Source organism: Hippocampus comes, unplaced genomic scaffold (assembly GCF_001891065.2).
Source record: "Hippocampus comes isolate QL1 unplaced genomic scaffold, H_comes_QL1_v1.1 scaffold39, whole genome shotgun sequence".
Lineage (NCBI taxonomy): Eukaryota > Metazoa > Chordata > Actinopteri > Syngnathiformes > Syngnathidae > Hippocampus > Hippocampus comes.
The window spans coordinates 487,640-504,261 of NW_017842054.1; the positions used below are offsets into that span (position 1 = coordinate 487,640).

Sequence of the window (16,622 nt, forward strand, 5' to 3'; positions counted from 1 at the left end):
CCGGTCATGCCGGCCGAGGCATCGGGTGATCGAGAACCGTTTTTTTTTTTTTCCAGCCCTCACCTGCGAGCTGCCCGCGCCATGTTTTTCTTTGTGCTTTACAGTCGCGCAGTGTGGACAAGCAGCACGCCGTCATCAACTACGAGCCCGGCTCAGACGAACACAAGGTCAAGGACCTGGGCAGCCTGAACGGGGTGAGTGTTTCCCACCAAACGTGCCGAGGCCCGAAGAATACAAATGAAAGAATCGCGACGGATCGGCGGCGCGGCGCGGGACGAGGCGTCTTGGTTTATACGGAGATTCATCCGGAGAGGTCGACTTGTTTGTCGTCAGCCTCGGGAGCCGCTCTGCTATCGATTGACGCTGTCTGATGTGGTTCGCGCGCGCTTTGCGGGGGGATCGGGGCTGAGCCGTCTCGCAAACAGTCGCCATGTGCCGTTGAGTCACGCGCGCTGATGAGCGCCCCGGCCGTCGGATGCAAACACAGCAAGTCGCTCACATCCTTTGCAGATGTTGGACAGGAAGTGCGAGTCACGGGCGCTTCCCGCCGTGTCGCCGACCATTCTCGTTTGTTTGGCTGAAGGCAGCATTGTGGCTGCTGACTCAGGAGATTTGTCGAGTCGCTCGGGGCCATTTTCTCACTGCCGCGTTGAGCACGTACGGCCGTCGGAGCCTGTCCGATGCGAGGGTTTGCTTTGCGCTCGTCCGCGCTTGATTCTAGCGCGTCGCCTTCCCCTCTGCTTCGCATTTCTCATGACTTTCCGCAGACAAAAATGGTCGAAATAGGTCAGTAGGCCGAGTTGACGGATACGGGATGAAAACATTCGGGACGGTCCGGCTCTGACGTCCGCCTTCTTCTCCCCACAGACCTTTGTCAACGACGTCCGCATTCAAGAGCAGATGTACATCACCCTCAAGTTGGAGGACAAACTGAGGTTCGGATATGATATCCTTCAGCCACCCGCGCACGGTTCGTCATTTCGTGAGCCCCTGGGGAAATGTTCGGCTTGCTCGTTTCCTTAACCGGGCTCTCTCACATACCAACTGGTTCACGGTGGAGAGGGGGCAGCTCACCGTGCCCGAGGAGGCTCTCAAGGTGAGCTCCCGGCGCCGCTGCACCCGCGCAAAAGAGCCGCAGCGGCCTTCGCGCTGACCCGTCTTCCCTTTGCAGCATGAAAAATTCACCAGTGGCCTCCAGCTGAGCAAGAAGCCGTCCAAAGGTGAAACCGGTGCGTGCAAGCCTCCCAGTAAGACGCCGTCAAAGACGCCGAAGTCTCCCGGCGGCGGCGGCAGCCCGAGGCCTGGCCAAACGACCGCAGACGGGCTCTCCCCACCACCACCCAAAACGCCGGACGCTCACAAAGCGGAAGAAAAGGTTGGAGGTGAGCACGAGAGAGAACCTCGGGGCAGCGGAATGGGACGGGCCTCCTTTCACGCTCTCCTTGAAGAAAACAAATGGCACACACGCTTACGGGGGTCCTCCTCCGTGGCGCTTGGCAATAAAGTGGCATCTTACAAGAATCAAGTTTTATTTTGGAAAGTCACTTGTTAAAATAGGACTTTCTTCCCTTACCTTTTTAGAGACTTTATTCTTAAACATCACTACTTTGTTTTTCTTCAAAAAAAAAACAAAATGCATAACGTGGACTTTTTTTGCCCTCAAATTGTCAACTTGTTTTTCTTAATTCCGATGCCATTTAAGGGTAGATATGGGAGGTGAGTTTTAATTGTCCATCGGACCCTTTGGAAAAATGTCTCGCCCGAAGGCACAGTTGTCAAACAATCATGTGATGAGACCATTCAACATTTATTTGGTTTCGCTGCCCTAAAGGGACCCGTGGACCAGAAAAATGTCAAAACCCCTGCCAATTGTCCGTAAACTAGCCCCCAAATGTGTTTGCTCATTCCATAGTCAGTCTCTTAAAGCGCGTGGCCATGCTGTCTCCAGGAGATGTTGCAACGCTGCCTCGTGGGACCCCCCTGCACGGCCAGCCGGCGGGGTGGGGCTACGGGGACGCGGACGACGGGGCCTAAAGGGACCCGTGGACCAGAAAAATGTCAAAACCCCTGCCAATTGTCTGTAAACTAGCTCCCCAAAATGTGTTTGCACATTCCATACTCAGTCTATTAAAGCGCGTGGCCATGCTGTCTCCAGGAGATGTTGCAACGCTGCCTCGTGGGACCCCCCTGTACGGCCAGCCGGCGTGGTGGGGCTACGGGGACGCGGACGACGAGAACTCCTTCAAGCAGCGAAGCAAAAAAAAGCCCCCGCCGACAGGTAGGACGTGTCCGCAAGTGAAGCCTTCAATTTGAAATCTCACAGCTGACGTGACCTCCCAGTCACGAAAGTGGCACATTTGCAGCGTCGGCGCTCTCAGACCGCGCCCGATGACCTCCCCTCTTGTTTGTGTCCAAACGGACGGCGTGTTTGTGTGCGCGGTGGTGACGTCCACTCAAGTGCGCACAAAGGGCTTTTGTTTCACACAACCGGCTCGAGATGGGCGGCCGGCCGTCTGAGCGCGGGCTCACGTTAGCTGATGCCGCGTAGCCAGGGGGGCGGGATTAAAGGACTGCGCCGGTGGTCAAAGAGCTTAGCAGTACCAAATCAGTTTGGCCAGCCTGGTTTTGAGGGCAAGGGGGTGGGCGAGGGGCGGGGGGGCTCCCCTGAAGCGACCTCAAATCTCTCGTCACATCTGGATGAATACTTGTGCCGGCATCCTCAGCTGCCGGATCGCTTTTCTTGCCACTCGTGCAGATTCTACCTGCAGTTTGGATATTTCTGGTGCTGTTTGGGGACTCGCGCCGCGGAAGAATGGGATCGGCGACGTCTGCCCCCGAAGTAGGTGAGGTTGGCAGACTTCAAAAAAAGGTCTTGACGCGGCGCGTGTTTGAAAACTGCCGGAAGTTGCTCAGTCGGTCCGCTCCAATAGACTGAAGTCGGCTTGGAGGCCGAGTGAAGTGACGATGGGGAGACGGATGGAGAATGTGTGTGTGTGTTTTGCTGATTTTGAGCACGTCCTTTTCAAATTCCTCTGTGAATCGGCTATGATGACGGAACTCCCGACCCCCCTCCCGCGCTTGCTCCTCATTTACTGCCCCATCGGATTATGCCGTCGCACAAGCAGTTCCCCCATTCCTGCCATCACACACACACACGCGCGGAATTGTGGATCATTCACTGAGCACGCGCTAGTTCTCAAGCGAAGCCTCGGGATGCCGTATGCATCGCTAACAAGCGGACAATCAAGCTTTCCCATTGTAACTGTACTTTTACTGCGTGCGCGGATGCTGTTGTGGGCTCACGTCGCAGAGCTCGACTAACGCAAAGTCGAGTATTGTTTTTATGACGCTCGTAAAGCCTGGCTGTGGCGTGTTTAGGACGATGCCACTGAAAGATTTATAGGCTTACTTGTGCAAATTATTTATTGGCGAGCATCATGGGGGGCCAGGGGGGTGGGTGCGCAGTCCATACAGATCGATGATGTATCTGAAAGGGTGCGCAGCGATTTGATGCTCGAAATGGTACCGATTTCTCGTCGTGCCAACAATTCAACTGGCTGGCATCTTTTTTTTGCAAATCCACAGAGGGCAAAGAGGCTCGTCGCGGAGAGGATGGCCACCACCCGGGTTACATGGAAATCCCCACCAAGGAAAATCATCCCGTCGCCACCAACGGTATCCATGAGATACCCACCAAGGACACGGAGGGGAGCGGCTCTCGCGGCGGCGCAGGTGAAGCCGTCCGACCCGTCAAAACCGCGGCCGTACTTTGGCCCGATCGGGACCAACATATTGGCGCCGAAAGGAAGCCCGAGCTTCGCTTGATATCCCATGTGGGAGCAGAAAATGAGCGATCGCCAATGTCTATCCAAGTCGCGTCTCTTATCGACACCAACGCAAAAACCGCGTGCGCTCGACAGCTCAAGGCCACGCCTCCTTCACCATCGAGTTCGACAGCGCTTCCCCCGGGAGGGTCACCATCAAAGACCACGTCTCCAAGTTCATGCCTGGCCAGCACAGGTCCCGCGCCAAGAGGGGCGGCGCGGGGCCCGGCGGCGGGGACCTGAGCACGTTGCAGGCGGCCATGATGGCGTCGGAGAGCAAGGTGGCCGATTGGCTGGCGCAGAACGACCCCGCGCTGATCCGCGGCGAGTCCGCCGAGGAGGACAGCAAGAGCAACAAGAGTGACGTGCCCGTGCATCTCAAAAGGCTGAAAGGTGAGGAACTCAAATGACACCCATCGCACGCAAACACGGCCACAAACGCTTCTGCTTCCGGTCCGAGTCTGACTGCAGAGCGCTCGGTTAATTAAATGGAGGCCGGTCGAGGAGGATGATGTATTGATGTATGGGGGGAGGGGGGGGGGGTCCTCTGACAGACAGGCGGCTGATGAAAATGGCTCGAGTGGAAAGCAGGGATGCTCGTTCAATGTCGGGGGGGAGGTTGGACTACATGCGAGTCTCCTCTAATTGGTGCTGATGTCTGCTAGCTGACTTGGGGCACTGCGAGTTGTCTTAACGTTTGGAAGCCGCTTCAGCGGAGGCAACCTCGTCTGCAAATCGGGCCAAGTCCGATCGGCCTAATGAAGGCGGAGAGGGTGGCGCATATGAAGGCCTGCCGCCGATGTCGCTGACGGTGGATTTCGGGGAGTAAGCGGGCGGCGAACGCACCTCCCCGCAGTGCTGACCGCTGCAAGAGCGCCCGCGCCGATTGGCCAAAGAGAGGAAGTAGAGCGAGGTTAGTCGCCCGGGCTGCCGCGCCGTGGAAAGAGAGGCAACGATGTCGCGGTCGCGGGAGGTTGAAGAGGCAAAGAAGCAGCGACCCACCCAGAACAAGGACCGCACGTCAACCGGGGACGGACGCGGGAGCGCGTGGAAGTAAGTCATTCAGGAGCCGATTTAGGGCACCTGTCAATCATTTTTCACGCGGTTGCTGTGTGCGCACAAACCGAGCGGAGGCGGCTGAGGCAAAGGAAATGCGTCCTTTTGTCTACCATTCGTGTCTTCGGGATGTCATGAGTCTGAATATCAAGCAATTGTGATCCTCTGATGAATGTCAGAGTTGCTTCGTGGCAAATAGGAGATGTCGGGCGGGAAGGACCCGACGGAACCCCCAAAATAATGGGAGACCAACAAGAGCAGATGACCAATACAGAAAATGGGCATTTGGGCCACTGCAGGTTGACTCGAGCGCTGCGTTATTCATCCCTTTTGTGGATTCATGTGCGTTACGCGGGGGGAGCTAGCATATATGGAGACTGAATGTCGTCGGAAAACATTCCCAGCTTGTCTTTCTCGGTTAGGTCTGCGCTTGACAGGCGATGTGTCCAGCGTGGACGGTCGTCGGCGGTCCGACGGCGCAGGAAAAACGCGGTCGCTGTCGAATGCTCAAGTGTTTGTCGGCGTACGAGTGGATTTGCGTCGGAGTTGCGTGCGCGTGTGGGCAGAGGCCACCGTGACTGAAATGGTGGCAAGCGGCGCAGAGCGCCCGCGTCCTCTCAGTGCCATCTTTGTTCTCCACTCACAGCTTCTTTGTCTGCGTCGGGGGACAAAACAATCAAGGCGTTTGTTTCTCAGCTCATCTGCTTTACCTTTCATACATTCTTGCGCTTTGAATGAACGACACCGTTGGCTTTTCATGAAATAGCCAACAGAGAGACGGTGACTCGTCAGGTCCTCTTTGCTTCAACTTGAATGTCGGAACGCTACACTGAGCCCCCCCCCACGCGCTCACCACTGTTTCCGTCTGCGCCTCCAAACCAGACATAGCCTCTTTTTCTGCAGCCTCGTTTCTCAAATCTCCTTTCACCCCCTCATCTCATTTCATCCCCATGACCCTTCCTCCCCTCTTGCGGCCCCCTCCCCCCCATTGTCATTGTTTTCTTCCTGTGCCGCCCCCCTCCTCTCTCTCTTGAGCCAGTGGGCATGTGCTAGGCCAGCCCCGGCAACTTGTCTGTTGCGGCACATCCAAATGGGACATGACAGAAATGTCATTTGAAGGAAGAAAATCTTGGTCTCAAAAGCCAAACGGCTTCAAAATGGCAGCTTTTTTTTTTTTCCTCGTTTCTTTTTTCAGTTTGACCCACACCACACACGTTTGCGGTACAGCGAACCCCCACATAGTAGCAGGTTTTTTCCTGCTATTCACTTAAAAACTCCGCTATTGGTCTATTTTTATGCAGTCTAAAATGTTGGGAGATGGTGCAAAGCCCTGGTTCATAAGAAAGTAGTAATTGGTGTCAAGGAAGGAGGAGCGAAGCCTAGTCTGGCTTGTTATAGAGAGTCTGACCATACTCGTCATTCCAAATACTCGTACTACAAATCATTGTTTGGAATTGAGTCAAATGAAAATGCTGTGAATCTACCCCTCTAACCCCCCCAAAAAAATGTTGTCCAGGGTATTTTTAATGAGGAAAAGTATTATATGATATTGTTTATTTACAAATAAAGCATACAATGAAAAAATTCCCGGGCGTTTGTGACATTGCATCAGTTTCACGCTCATGTTGTGAGATGCTTCTCGGTCGATCCGTTTTTGTGGTAGAAATGATTCAGACAGCACAGGCAATTCAAGACTCTTTTGGGAACGGGGGCGAGTTAGCGTCTGCTGATGTTTAAGTGTCACTTGTCACCCTTGTAGGCAGCAAACATGAAGATGGCACTCAGAGCGACTCCGAGAACGGCCTGGGCCTGCGCTTCGCCAGCCGGCGTCACGCCCTCGAGGAACGTCTGAAAGCCGTGCACGCCCGCGCGGGAGCGGCCGGCGAGAACGCGGCGAGCGGCTCCCGGGGAGGAGGCGGCGGCGGCGGCGGCGGCCGCACGGCCTTCATGATCGAGCTCTACGACGAGGAGAACCCCCGCAAGCGGCGCTCGTATTCCTTTTCCCAGACCGCGCCGCTGCTGGGCGGAGCCGGCGGCGAGGGGCTGTATCCGCAGCCCCCCTCCCAGCCCAAGGTGTTCAGCATTTCCACCTCCGCCGGCGCGGCCTCGGACTCAGGTAACTGATTTCTGCAGCTGCGCCCGGGCGGGGCCTTCCCAAAATTGGACTTGGATTTGAAATGTGAATGACGTGTCCGAGAGCCGGGCAAGCCAAATTCATTCTTGACGTGATTTACGTGGCAAAATTGTAATCGTTTGAACTGGATATAGTTGACATGTCACAAACGTTTAGGAATAGTCACGATTTTTTTTTTTTTTTGGTGCCATGACCAAATCTGCTTTCCAGTGCGTGTATCTTGATTGGAAATGCACACTGCGCACTCTCGTTTGGCAGTGATCGAACACATTCGCACACAAAGAAAAAAAATTCATTGGTTGCTCATAAATGTCATTCTTCACCTCCGGGGTAAAAAAACCCCAAAAAGAAAGCGAGACACGGAACGAACATCCGACGTCATTTTTTCTTTTCGTTTCAATGTTTACGCGTCACTTAAATTTGTGATCATTTGATCAAGAATACATTGCAAGTGTTTCCGCTTGGTGGCGATGCTACGGCCTCGTCGTCGCCTCGCCGCTTTTCCGTGCAAGATCTCGTGTCGGATCTCCTACGTGACACGTTGCCCTGATACTTTCTCGTCTTGTGTTTCTCCGCGGTTTGGATTTCCCGCAGGGAAAGTCCCGGCCCCGATCTCCGCCACCGTGGCCGCCGGCGCGCCCACGGCGGCCCGCGTGCTCCTCAAGCAAAGGTCGGAAGACCCCAGCGTGGGGCGCAGCTCCGTGGGCACGGGCCTGGCCACCGGAAGCCCCACCAGCCCCAGCGAGGACGCCTCCGTCGCGGGGCGAGCGGCCGCCGGGGAGGCCGGCGACGACCACAGCGATAACGGCACCTACACCATCGAGCTGGAAAACGGCACCCTGGAGGAGCAAGAGGAGGAGGCCCGGCGCATGATAGACAAGGCAGGGAAGCTGCCGACACTGCGGGCTGGTGTCATTATTCGCAAGGGCTCGTCGGTTGCTTCGATGCGTCCTTGTTGCCACGCCGTCAACTGCCTCCCGATGTTGATTTTGCTCCCCGATAGACTGGCGTCACGACCGCGGTGGTGTTTCGATGGGATCGGTTCACGTGTGACCCCGACGCTTGTGTTTGTAGGTATTTGGGCTGCAGCAGAAGCAAGACTCCTCCGTCGCGGAGCTCCAAGGGGAGGGAAGAGGAAAAGCAAAGAAAACGGAGACTGGGAAGGAGGTAATGACAGAAGAGACGCTTTGATTGGCTCAACAGTTAATTTGTTTGAGGCACTGTCACACGGTTTCAACTGGCCCGCCTTAGCCTGGCAGCACGATGCGAGCCACCCGTTTTGCCGCAGGCTTTGTTTCGATGCAGCTCTCGTATTAGGCGCGCTCTTGAGGAGCAGTTCAAAGGCTCGTAGCCGAGTCTTGAAATGTGAGTCGCGGTCACACCCGAAAGATGAAGAAGAAAAGGGCCAGTGTGCGCCAGGATGGGCAAGCCCGTCTGCCGTTTGGCCATCTCTCTCCCCCATAAGAACGGCACGCCATTTCATCATTGCCTTTCACGCAGAATCTTGTCGGCAACTGAGCGTTGCGCTTTAGGCGGCCGAGCTTCCTCGTCGCATGAGATCTCCCACGAGTTGCTTCCTGACACTCGCTCGCGTGCTGCCCGACGCACGAACGCTAGCGCCGTTCACCGTCTGCATTTTCCCTCTTCTCTCTTAAAGGACTCCAACTGGGTCTCTCAGTGGGCCAATTTGGCCGCCCACCACGCCCGGACCGATCCGGAAGGTTCTGGTGCCGAGACCACGACTTTCTTGGACAAACAAAGAGGTACGCGGCGCCGACACGCTGGAGTCAGTGGCTTGACTCAGGTCCGCCTTAAGTCGCCCATCTGCAACTCCGACACAACTCGGCTCGACTATGACTTCACCCATGCGCGCTTTTCAACAACCGAGACGTCAACCGTGACTACAGATCCCGGCAGGACCGGGACAGTTGCTCTGAATTGTCAAGCACTTGAGAAGGCAAAGTGTCGAGTAGACCCGATTGCGAATCTGTCACACCGCCAACATGAGAGCGGACACGGAGTGCAAAGTGTCAAATGTGAATCTGCGTTGTGACCGAGCAGGATCGTCAGACTCGACTCGTGACTTGTCTATCCCAAGTCATCAATTGACTCGACTCGCTTGAAATGTAGTTCGCGTCAAATCTCTTGCATGGTACACAAGGCCAAATTGGGGGGGGGGCGTTTGTTTGAGGGTGCACACGGGATCTTCCCACCACAATGACAACATGATTGGGGACTTTTGGGACTGAAATTTGAAAGTTGGACTTGGGACTTGCTGATGGTGGAAACTTAGGCGCTCCCTCCTTGATATCACCTGCGTCTCCAATGAAATGACTGAATCGCACCCGCATTCAACCCTTTCAGGATGTGAGTCGTCGAAGTCCGGCGCGCCCCTCAACCGAGGCGATTCCTCGACTTGTCTGAGCGAGCGCAAGCGCAGGACCCTCCCCCCCCTCCCCGCGGATGACCCCCGCAGCGGCGCCAAATCTCAGACGCCGAGGTCCGAGATCGGAGAAAAGCAGGACACGGAACCCCAGGAGAAGGAGAACAAGGGCGACGGGCAATCTCCGCCGCCTCCCCGGGAGAACGGCGACATGACCGGCGATCGCAAACCGAGAGCCGCCGCCTCCTCCTGTTGCCAGGCCGCCGCGCGGACCTCCGGCGCCGCGGAGCGCAGGAAGGGCTCCGAGGTAAGGAAGGAGGAGGAGGAAGAAGACGGCGGGGATGCGTCCGGCAAGCCCCTGGTGCGGCAAGGCAGCTTCACCATCGAGAAGCCCAGCGGCAGCGTCCCCGCCGAGCTCATCCCGCGCATCGGCGGAGCCCGCGGGCGCAGCGACTCGGTGGGGAGCATGGACACGGCCACGCTCCTCAAGGACACCGAAGCCGTCATGGCCTTCCTGGAGGCCAAACTGAGGGATGAAAACAAGCTGGAGCCAAAAAGCCCTCAAGCCGGCGGCGGCGGCGGTCGGGTCTCCGGCTACGGCCTCCGCCCTCGGACGGGCTCCGTCTCGCCGGAGTCGGACGTGGACACGGCCAGCGCCGCCAGTCGCGGGGCCGGCGAGGCCGAGGGGAAGGCCGGCGGCGCGCAGAAGCGCCGCTCGCTCAGCAGCATGCACCGGGAGAAGAGCAACGTCGGCGCGGCCTCCAAGTCCGCCGTCCCCGCCGGCGCGCGAGACCGCCTGGAGAGGAAGGCCAAAAGCAGAACGGCGGAAGCGCCGCGCCGCTCGCTTCAGCCTTCTTCTTCCAGAGGACGCCAACCGTCGCTCGATCTCACCGATGACGAGCAGACGTCTTCCTTTCCCATTTCCGACATCCTCTCCTCGGACCAGGAGACGTACTCCGGATACGAGGCGAGATCTGCCAAGAACGCCGCCGCCGGCGTTTCCTCCAAGACGGGCCGGAGTCCGCAGGCCGCCACGTCGTCCTCCCTGAGCAAGCAGGCGGCGCTGCCGAAGCCGCGGCCCACCCGAGCCTCCCTCCTCCGCCGAGCGCGACTGGGGGACACCTCGGACACGGATCTGGCCGACGCGGACCGAGCGTCGGTGGCGTCCGAGGTGTCCACCACCAGCTCCACCTCCAAGCCTCCGTCCGGCCGCGGAGGACTGTCGCGTCTCGACATGCTGGCGCAGCCGCGCCGCAACCGGGCGGGCTCGGTCTCGGCGCGCAGAAAAGCCGCCGCCGCGCGCGTCTCCTCCGCCTCGCCGCGCCTTTCGGCCGAGACGGCGCTGCGCCTGGGCTTGCGCTCGTCGGCGCCCGCCGAGAGCAAGCTGGCTCCCAGGATGAGGGCCAACAGCGTGTCCAAGCTGAACGAGGCCAGAACCAAGACCGCTACGACCGGGTACTGCTCTCCCACAGGTGAGGAAGCGCCACCAAAACGTTATCGTTGGCGTGGAAGGCCATTTGTCTGTTGTCACTCTCGCCGCGTTGTGAAGGATGTTGACTCCTTTACGGTTTTCGTCGTCCAGAGAGCTCTCGTGCAGGGCCTGGCGGACCTGGCGCAGATGAAGAACGAGCTGGTACTGTACTGGCGCTGTAGAATCTTGTTAGGAGAGTGTCGTGTGTGCATGCATGCGTGAAGACCTGAGTGGCATCCGCAGAGACGGCTTCTGTAAGGAGCGGACATTGAATCGGATTGTAAAAGACACTGGCTTAACGGCCGTGAGAAGCGAGACGCTCAATGGCCACTTCACTCGGTCGGTGCAGATACGCCAGTTAGCGCCATTGACGGTCTTGTTCCTGCTACGAGTTCACTTTATTTTCATACCTGCAAAGTCAGTCACTCAAATGTGCCGCCAAACACGTTTTTCTTTGTGTACCTAATGAAGTGTCCAGATGCTGACCCGGGTTCTTGCGTTGTGTGCGACTGTGATGCTTCCCTTGCACGCTTGCCACTTCAGCCTTGAAGTCAAACTAGTCACCGCCTTTGGAATATGGCTCCCCCTTGTGGAGTTTGCCATTCTAGGCACCGTTCATTGGCACCGAGAGGAATGCAGGTTTTGGTTTTTGTTTTTGTTTTTTTGCTTTGTTTCAATTGTGTATTTTTGGGGGCGGAGTGTGTGTGTATTTAACAACGCTTTGCTGCAGCTGCTCTCCATTCTTAATTTTCCAAGAGGAATGAGAACTGCACAGACTGAAGTCGAATGTATTTGTAGGATCCGAGTTGTACCATGCTGACTTCTTTCTTAAGTTGACGGAAAAGGTGTCTTTGGACAATAAATGAGGTGAGACTAAAGCGTCACATTTCTGCCTTCCCAGTGTCCAGCAGCAACCGGTGGAGACGCCTGCCTCCCGAGTACGCGTCCACCTCGGAGGAAGAGTTGGGCTCCGGCCGCAACTCTTCGAAGCACGGAGGAGGGCGCCCCCACACGCGGCCGCATCACGCCGTGCCGGCGCGCGGCGCCCGGCCCATCCGGCGCCCTGCCGGGGGTGGGCGCGGTGGTCCTGAAACATCGCATGAAGGAACAAGACGAGTACATCAGAGACTGGACGGCGCACAGCGAGGAAATCGCCAGGTATTGATCTGCACATCAAATGCTCAAAAGTAGGGCTGAACCATTTTGAGAAACGCCTTTTTTTTTTCCTGATTTCGCTCGTTATTGCAATTTAATACGATTACCCTTTTCCAAGTCCGCATCCCATGTGCGTTTTTTTTTTAACTAAACAAGCAATAAATTAAGCTGTGTCAAAATAAGCCATATCCGATTTATGATCCAGAAATGTTTTTGTCTCGTAAGTTCCGCTAACACTAAAAGCCAAATGAACCCCGACACTTTATCCGCCTCAGTTAGTTGACTTACGAAAGCCTGACTCACAGTCCTTTGGTCGTTCACCACGACAAAACTCGACGCAGCTCATGTGATGGGAGCATCGGACAATCGTGCAGGCGAATGTGTGGCGTGATCACGTTCTTGAAACAAGAAGATGGAAACATGCGGAACTCTACTTCTTCACCACTGAACTTATCTCCACACTAATACAACTTATTAAGGTTTAGATAATCAGCGGACTGAAATGAGGCTGGGGGTCGGGGGGGGGGGATCGGATGAATTGTTCAGCCCTACTCAGAAGTGATCGCTGCTTGTTGTTGACGCTGTTCTAAACCACCTTGTCTGATGGTTAACAGGTTGTTCCCATGTGTGCGCAGGATCAGCCAGGACCTGGCTAAGGACCTGGCCACCTTGGCACGCGAGATCCACGACGTGGCCGGCAAGATCGACTCGGTCAGCTCGTCCGACACGGCGCCCAGCACGGCCGCCAGCACGGCCGCCACCACGCCGGGCTCGGCCGTCGACAAAAAAAAAAAAATTGAAATTGTGCCATTTTGTTGAATTTCCCATTTTTTCATCTTTTTTGAGTCTTTGACTGTCTGCTTCTTCTTGACACGGTCAGCTGGTGGATCGCGTGTTTGACGAGAGCCTGAAATACCGCAAGATCCCTCCCGTCATCGACGGCGCCGGGACGCCGGAGATCAACGGCAAGCCGGCGGAGCTCCGCCCCCGCGCCCCCGAGAGCCACGAGCCCCGGGCGCTCAGGAGACGCACGTGGAACCGAGAGGAGGTGAGTGAGAAACCCACGTACGCACGCACGCACGCACGGCGTGTTGACGCTTTGTATTGGTGTGTCCTTCTAGGCCGTTTTGGACAGCCTCCTGATCCACTCGGTCTTTCAGCTGTCCACCAAGATCAGGCAGTCTACTGATAAAACAGCAGGAAAAATCCGGTCATTATACTCTCACGATTTTTGCTTTCCACTTGATGAAGATAGAAGTCGGTCGGATTTGGTCCTGATGCTGTCGTTGCTGTCCAGGCTCTTGTTCAAGGATCAGGACAGGAACTGGGAGGACATCGAAAGGAAACTGAAATCCGAAAGCGACGCGCCACTCTTGAAGTCGTCCGGCAATGTACTCGAGCGTCTTGGACATTTCACAAGCGATGCGGTGGGTCTCTGGGGGAGGCAAGTGATGGTGTTGTTGCTGTCGCTTTGTGCAGGAGATCTCCTCCGTGCTGCTTGAGCTCAGAAGAGTCGAGAAGCAGCTTGAAGGTAAAGACGCCGCTCACACGCGACACGTGTCCCCTCCCGCTAGCGGGCCTCCATTTGATGCGCTCGAAAGCAAGCCGGTGCGAGGGCGTGTCCAACAAGACAAGTACAATGTCACCGGACGTACGCGGCTCGACAAATGTCGACGTCATCGGCGTTGAGTGCTTTCAGACGGTTTTCTACTTGCAATTATTTTTTCCCCCTAATTCTCGTTTTTTTTGGGTATCAATTTTTCTTCCTAATATTTGTGTTTTTGTCGAGTTTTTTCCGATTTTTCTTTTTTTTTCTGTGTGTGTGTGTGAGTGTAATTTTTTTGGAGGGAAGGTGGGGGTTGTTTTTTCCCCCTCAATTTTTTGTGCCCAATGTTGTTTTGGTTCTCTCTCTATAAGGCGCACCGGGAATTAAGGCACATTATTGAAGGGAAACGAACCAGTGCAGCAAATGCGTCAAACTTGATTTGACTTCATTTCGACATCCACACATAAGGCACATCTGATGGGAAGGCGCACTGTCGATTTTTGAGCAAGTGAAAGGGTTTCAAGTGCGCCTTGTAGTCCGCACGCAAAATACACGACCAGATGAAGGATACAAATACGATGCAAGAAAAATGTCAAAACAGTTTGCCAAATATGTCAATGAAATCATGAAAAACGACACAAATGTTTGAAATTGTCCAGGTTTCGACCAAAGAAATGAAAATGAGAAAGCCCGACGCGCTCACCGAAGTCAAAAGCGTCCACATGAAGGAATTTTGTTGCTCGTACCTCATATTGTGTCCCGCGCTTGGTCGCCAACCGGCCCCCCCCCTCATCCTGTGCGTGTCTGTGCCCGTGTGTCCCAGTGATCAATCTGATGTTAGACCCAACCGGGGCGTTGGATGCGGCAGCCAGCGCCGCCTCGCCCACCAAGGCCGAAGGCGTCAAAACCGCACCCCCGCCCTCCTCCGACACGGGACCCCGGCAGCTCCCGGCCAAAGAGCCGCCGCCCGAGATCCTTCCGCCGCTCAGATGATCCGCCGGTCTCGGCGTAGCCTCCGTCGGCGCGCCGCCTTTCGGCCGCATGCGGCCCAGCGGCAAGGAGGCCCTTGTGCAGAAGTGAGCCAAAAATAAGCGCTGCGATATTCCTTCTCATCACTTCAAATTGGCGAGCAAATAGCGAAAAATGACGAGGATTTTTTTTTTTTTTAATCCATCGTTTAAAAAAAAAAAAACAGCCCCCCCAAACGACATTTTAGGAAAATGACGAGGATTTTTTTTTTTTTAATCCATCGTAAAAAAAAAAACAGCCCCCCCAAACGACATTTTAGGCTCAGATGAAAAATATGAACTGGAAAAAAATTGGCCACGGGACTGAATGTCAATGTAGTATGAGCTAAAATGTGAGAAACGAGAAGAGTTTTTGGGGTGTCGACTGAAAACGACAAGAAGGAATGATGGAATGGAGCCACACATGAACGCCAGCATTTGCTCTCGTCCTCCTGGTGTGTGAACCCCTAAAATGTGAGAAACAAGAAGAGTTTTTGGGTTGTCGATTGAAAACGACAAGAAGGAATGATGGAACGGAGCCACACATGAACGCCAGCCAGCATTTGCTCTCGTCCTCCTGGTGTGTGAACCGTTGGTCGCTCAGGTGCTGCCTCGAAAAACGTCGTCCCTCCAACGGGCCTCCCCCAGAAACTTTTGAGGCAAACGGAATGCATATTTCACAACTTTGTTTTTGCACTTGAGTATTCAAAACAGCTGCAGCCTTAACGTGACATTGAAATACAGACACTTTGTACAGGAAATGGTCCCCCCTCTTTCACAAGTCAACCCATGCAGTTTTATACACATGTGACACTTGACAGTCCTCCCATCGAAGCTTTTTTTTTTTTTTTTGTAAACTAGCCCAGTCATCGGACATCTAGTAGCATGCGAAGAACCGAGCCTTGTCTCCCTGCTAGTTGCATTTCGCGTGTGTGGAGCCGATTTTCGGTCCCCAAAAAATGAATAATAATCTTAATTAAATCACCACCGACCAAAGTGAATGAGCTAACGCGCAGCTCGGCTAATTGTTAACTTTTCTTCTTGCTGCCTTATCTTGATTTGGCCTGTCTGATGCGGTGCCCTGAAGCTTGTAGCACCACTGAAAGTGTTTGGTATGCAATTGGACTTTTTGTACTTCCATTTCAATTTTTTTTTTTTTTTTGGGGGGGTGGCTTTTAACTTCCTGATAAAGAGCGGTCTGTGGCTGGTATTTATCCAAATGTACGTTGTTGTGTTCAAGGGGTCGACGAAGATTTTGTAGCAGTTTTCTCCACACGGATCCACTTTAAGGTCTTAAACCACTTTCCGAATTGCTTCTCATTTTATAAAATCAGTTGTTGCACGGAGAAGCTTTGCAACCCAGAAGTGTTACGCTGTGATGAGATGTCATGCAGAAATTGAAGGGAAAAAAAGGATGCATATATTTTTTTTTTTTTGGTCTCAAGGTTTCACTTTCAATTCCCCAGCCTTTTTTTTTCTTTTTTCTAAGTAAAACAGTTGAAGTGAATATTCGGTACTCGTACGTTTTTCATTTGTTTCTAATTCTCCTTGTTGTCTGGTTAGTTATTTTGTTTGTAAAGAGAGAAAACAAAAATTTTTATTTATTTTTTAATATTTTGTGGATGTTTTATGTATTTTATATTTGTTCAAACACGAATTGTACTGTCAATAAAACAAGAGCCATCCACTTTTCGGTGTTAGGCTTGCCTTCTTTTGAATTGTGCAAATGCTGACTCTCACTGTGGGTCTTACTTTTTTCTTTTCAAGGGACTTGTACGTCAATCATTTGGGATGTTTTTGTAAGATTAAATACACAATTAAGATGAGGGGGAAAAAACAAATACAGTCAATGACTGTTATAAAAAAAAGATGAAAATATTTTTTCCGACATCATGCACCAGATGTGAGTGAGCATGAGAACCCGAAGAGGCAACCACATGACTTTTTTGAGATGCCAAATACTTTCGGAACGACAATTCAAATTTGAAACCGTTGTACCACAAGCTTGAAATTGTCTAATGACAACGATCACAGCAGTGTCATGCA

The 16,622-nt window shown here is 54.1% G+C and overlaps 1 protein-coding gene across 1 annotated transcript in view; it reads left to right on the forward strand.

The window, feature by feature from the left end:
- cep170aa (centrosomal protein 170Aa) overlaps nt 1-14,995 on the forward strand; it is an 18,590-nt gene extending 3,595 nt beyond the window's left edge. The window contains 20 exon segments of the mRNA XM_019860013.1: nt 868-946; nt 1,038-1,096; nt 1,172-1,382; nt 2,156-2,278; nt 3,586-3,732; nt 3,921-4,217; nt 6,640-6,996; nt 7,609-7,895; nt 8,089-8,181; nt 8,672-8,777; nt 9,379-10,869; nt 11,770-11,881; nt 11,883-12,026; nt 12,659-12,827; nt 12,904-13,071; nt 13,145-13,233; nt 13,321-13,414; nt 13,503-13,554; nt 14,393-14,645; nt 14,858-14,995. Coding sequence (XP_019715572.1) covers nt 868-946; nt 1,038-1,096; nt 1,172-1,382; nt 2,156-2,278; nt 3,586-3,732; nt 3,921-4,217; nt 6,640-6,996; nt 7,609-7,895; nt 8,089-8,181; nt 8,672-8,777; nt 9,379-10,869; nt 11,770-11,881; nt 11,883-12,026; nt 12,659-12,827; nt 12,904-13,071; nt 13,145-13,233; nt 13,321-13,414; nt 13,503-13,554; nt 14,393-14,562 — 4,248 coding nt within the window. The 3' untranslated portion in view covers nt 14,563-14,645; nt 14,858-14,995.
- The last annotated feature ends 1,627 nt before the right edge of the window (nt 14,996-16,622 follow it).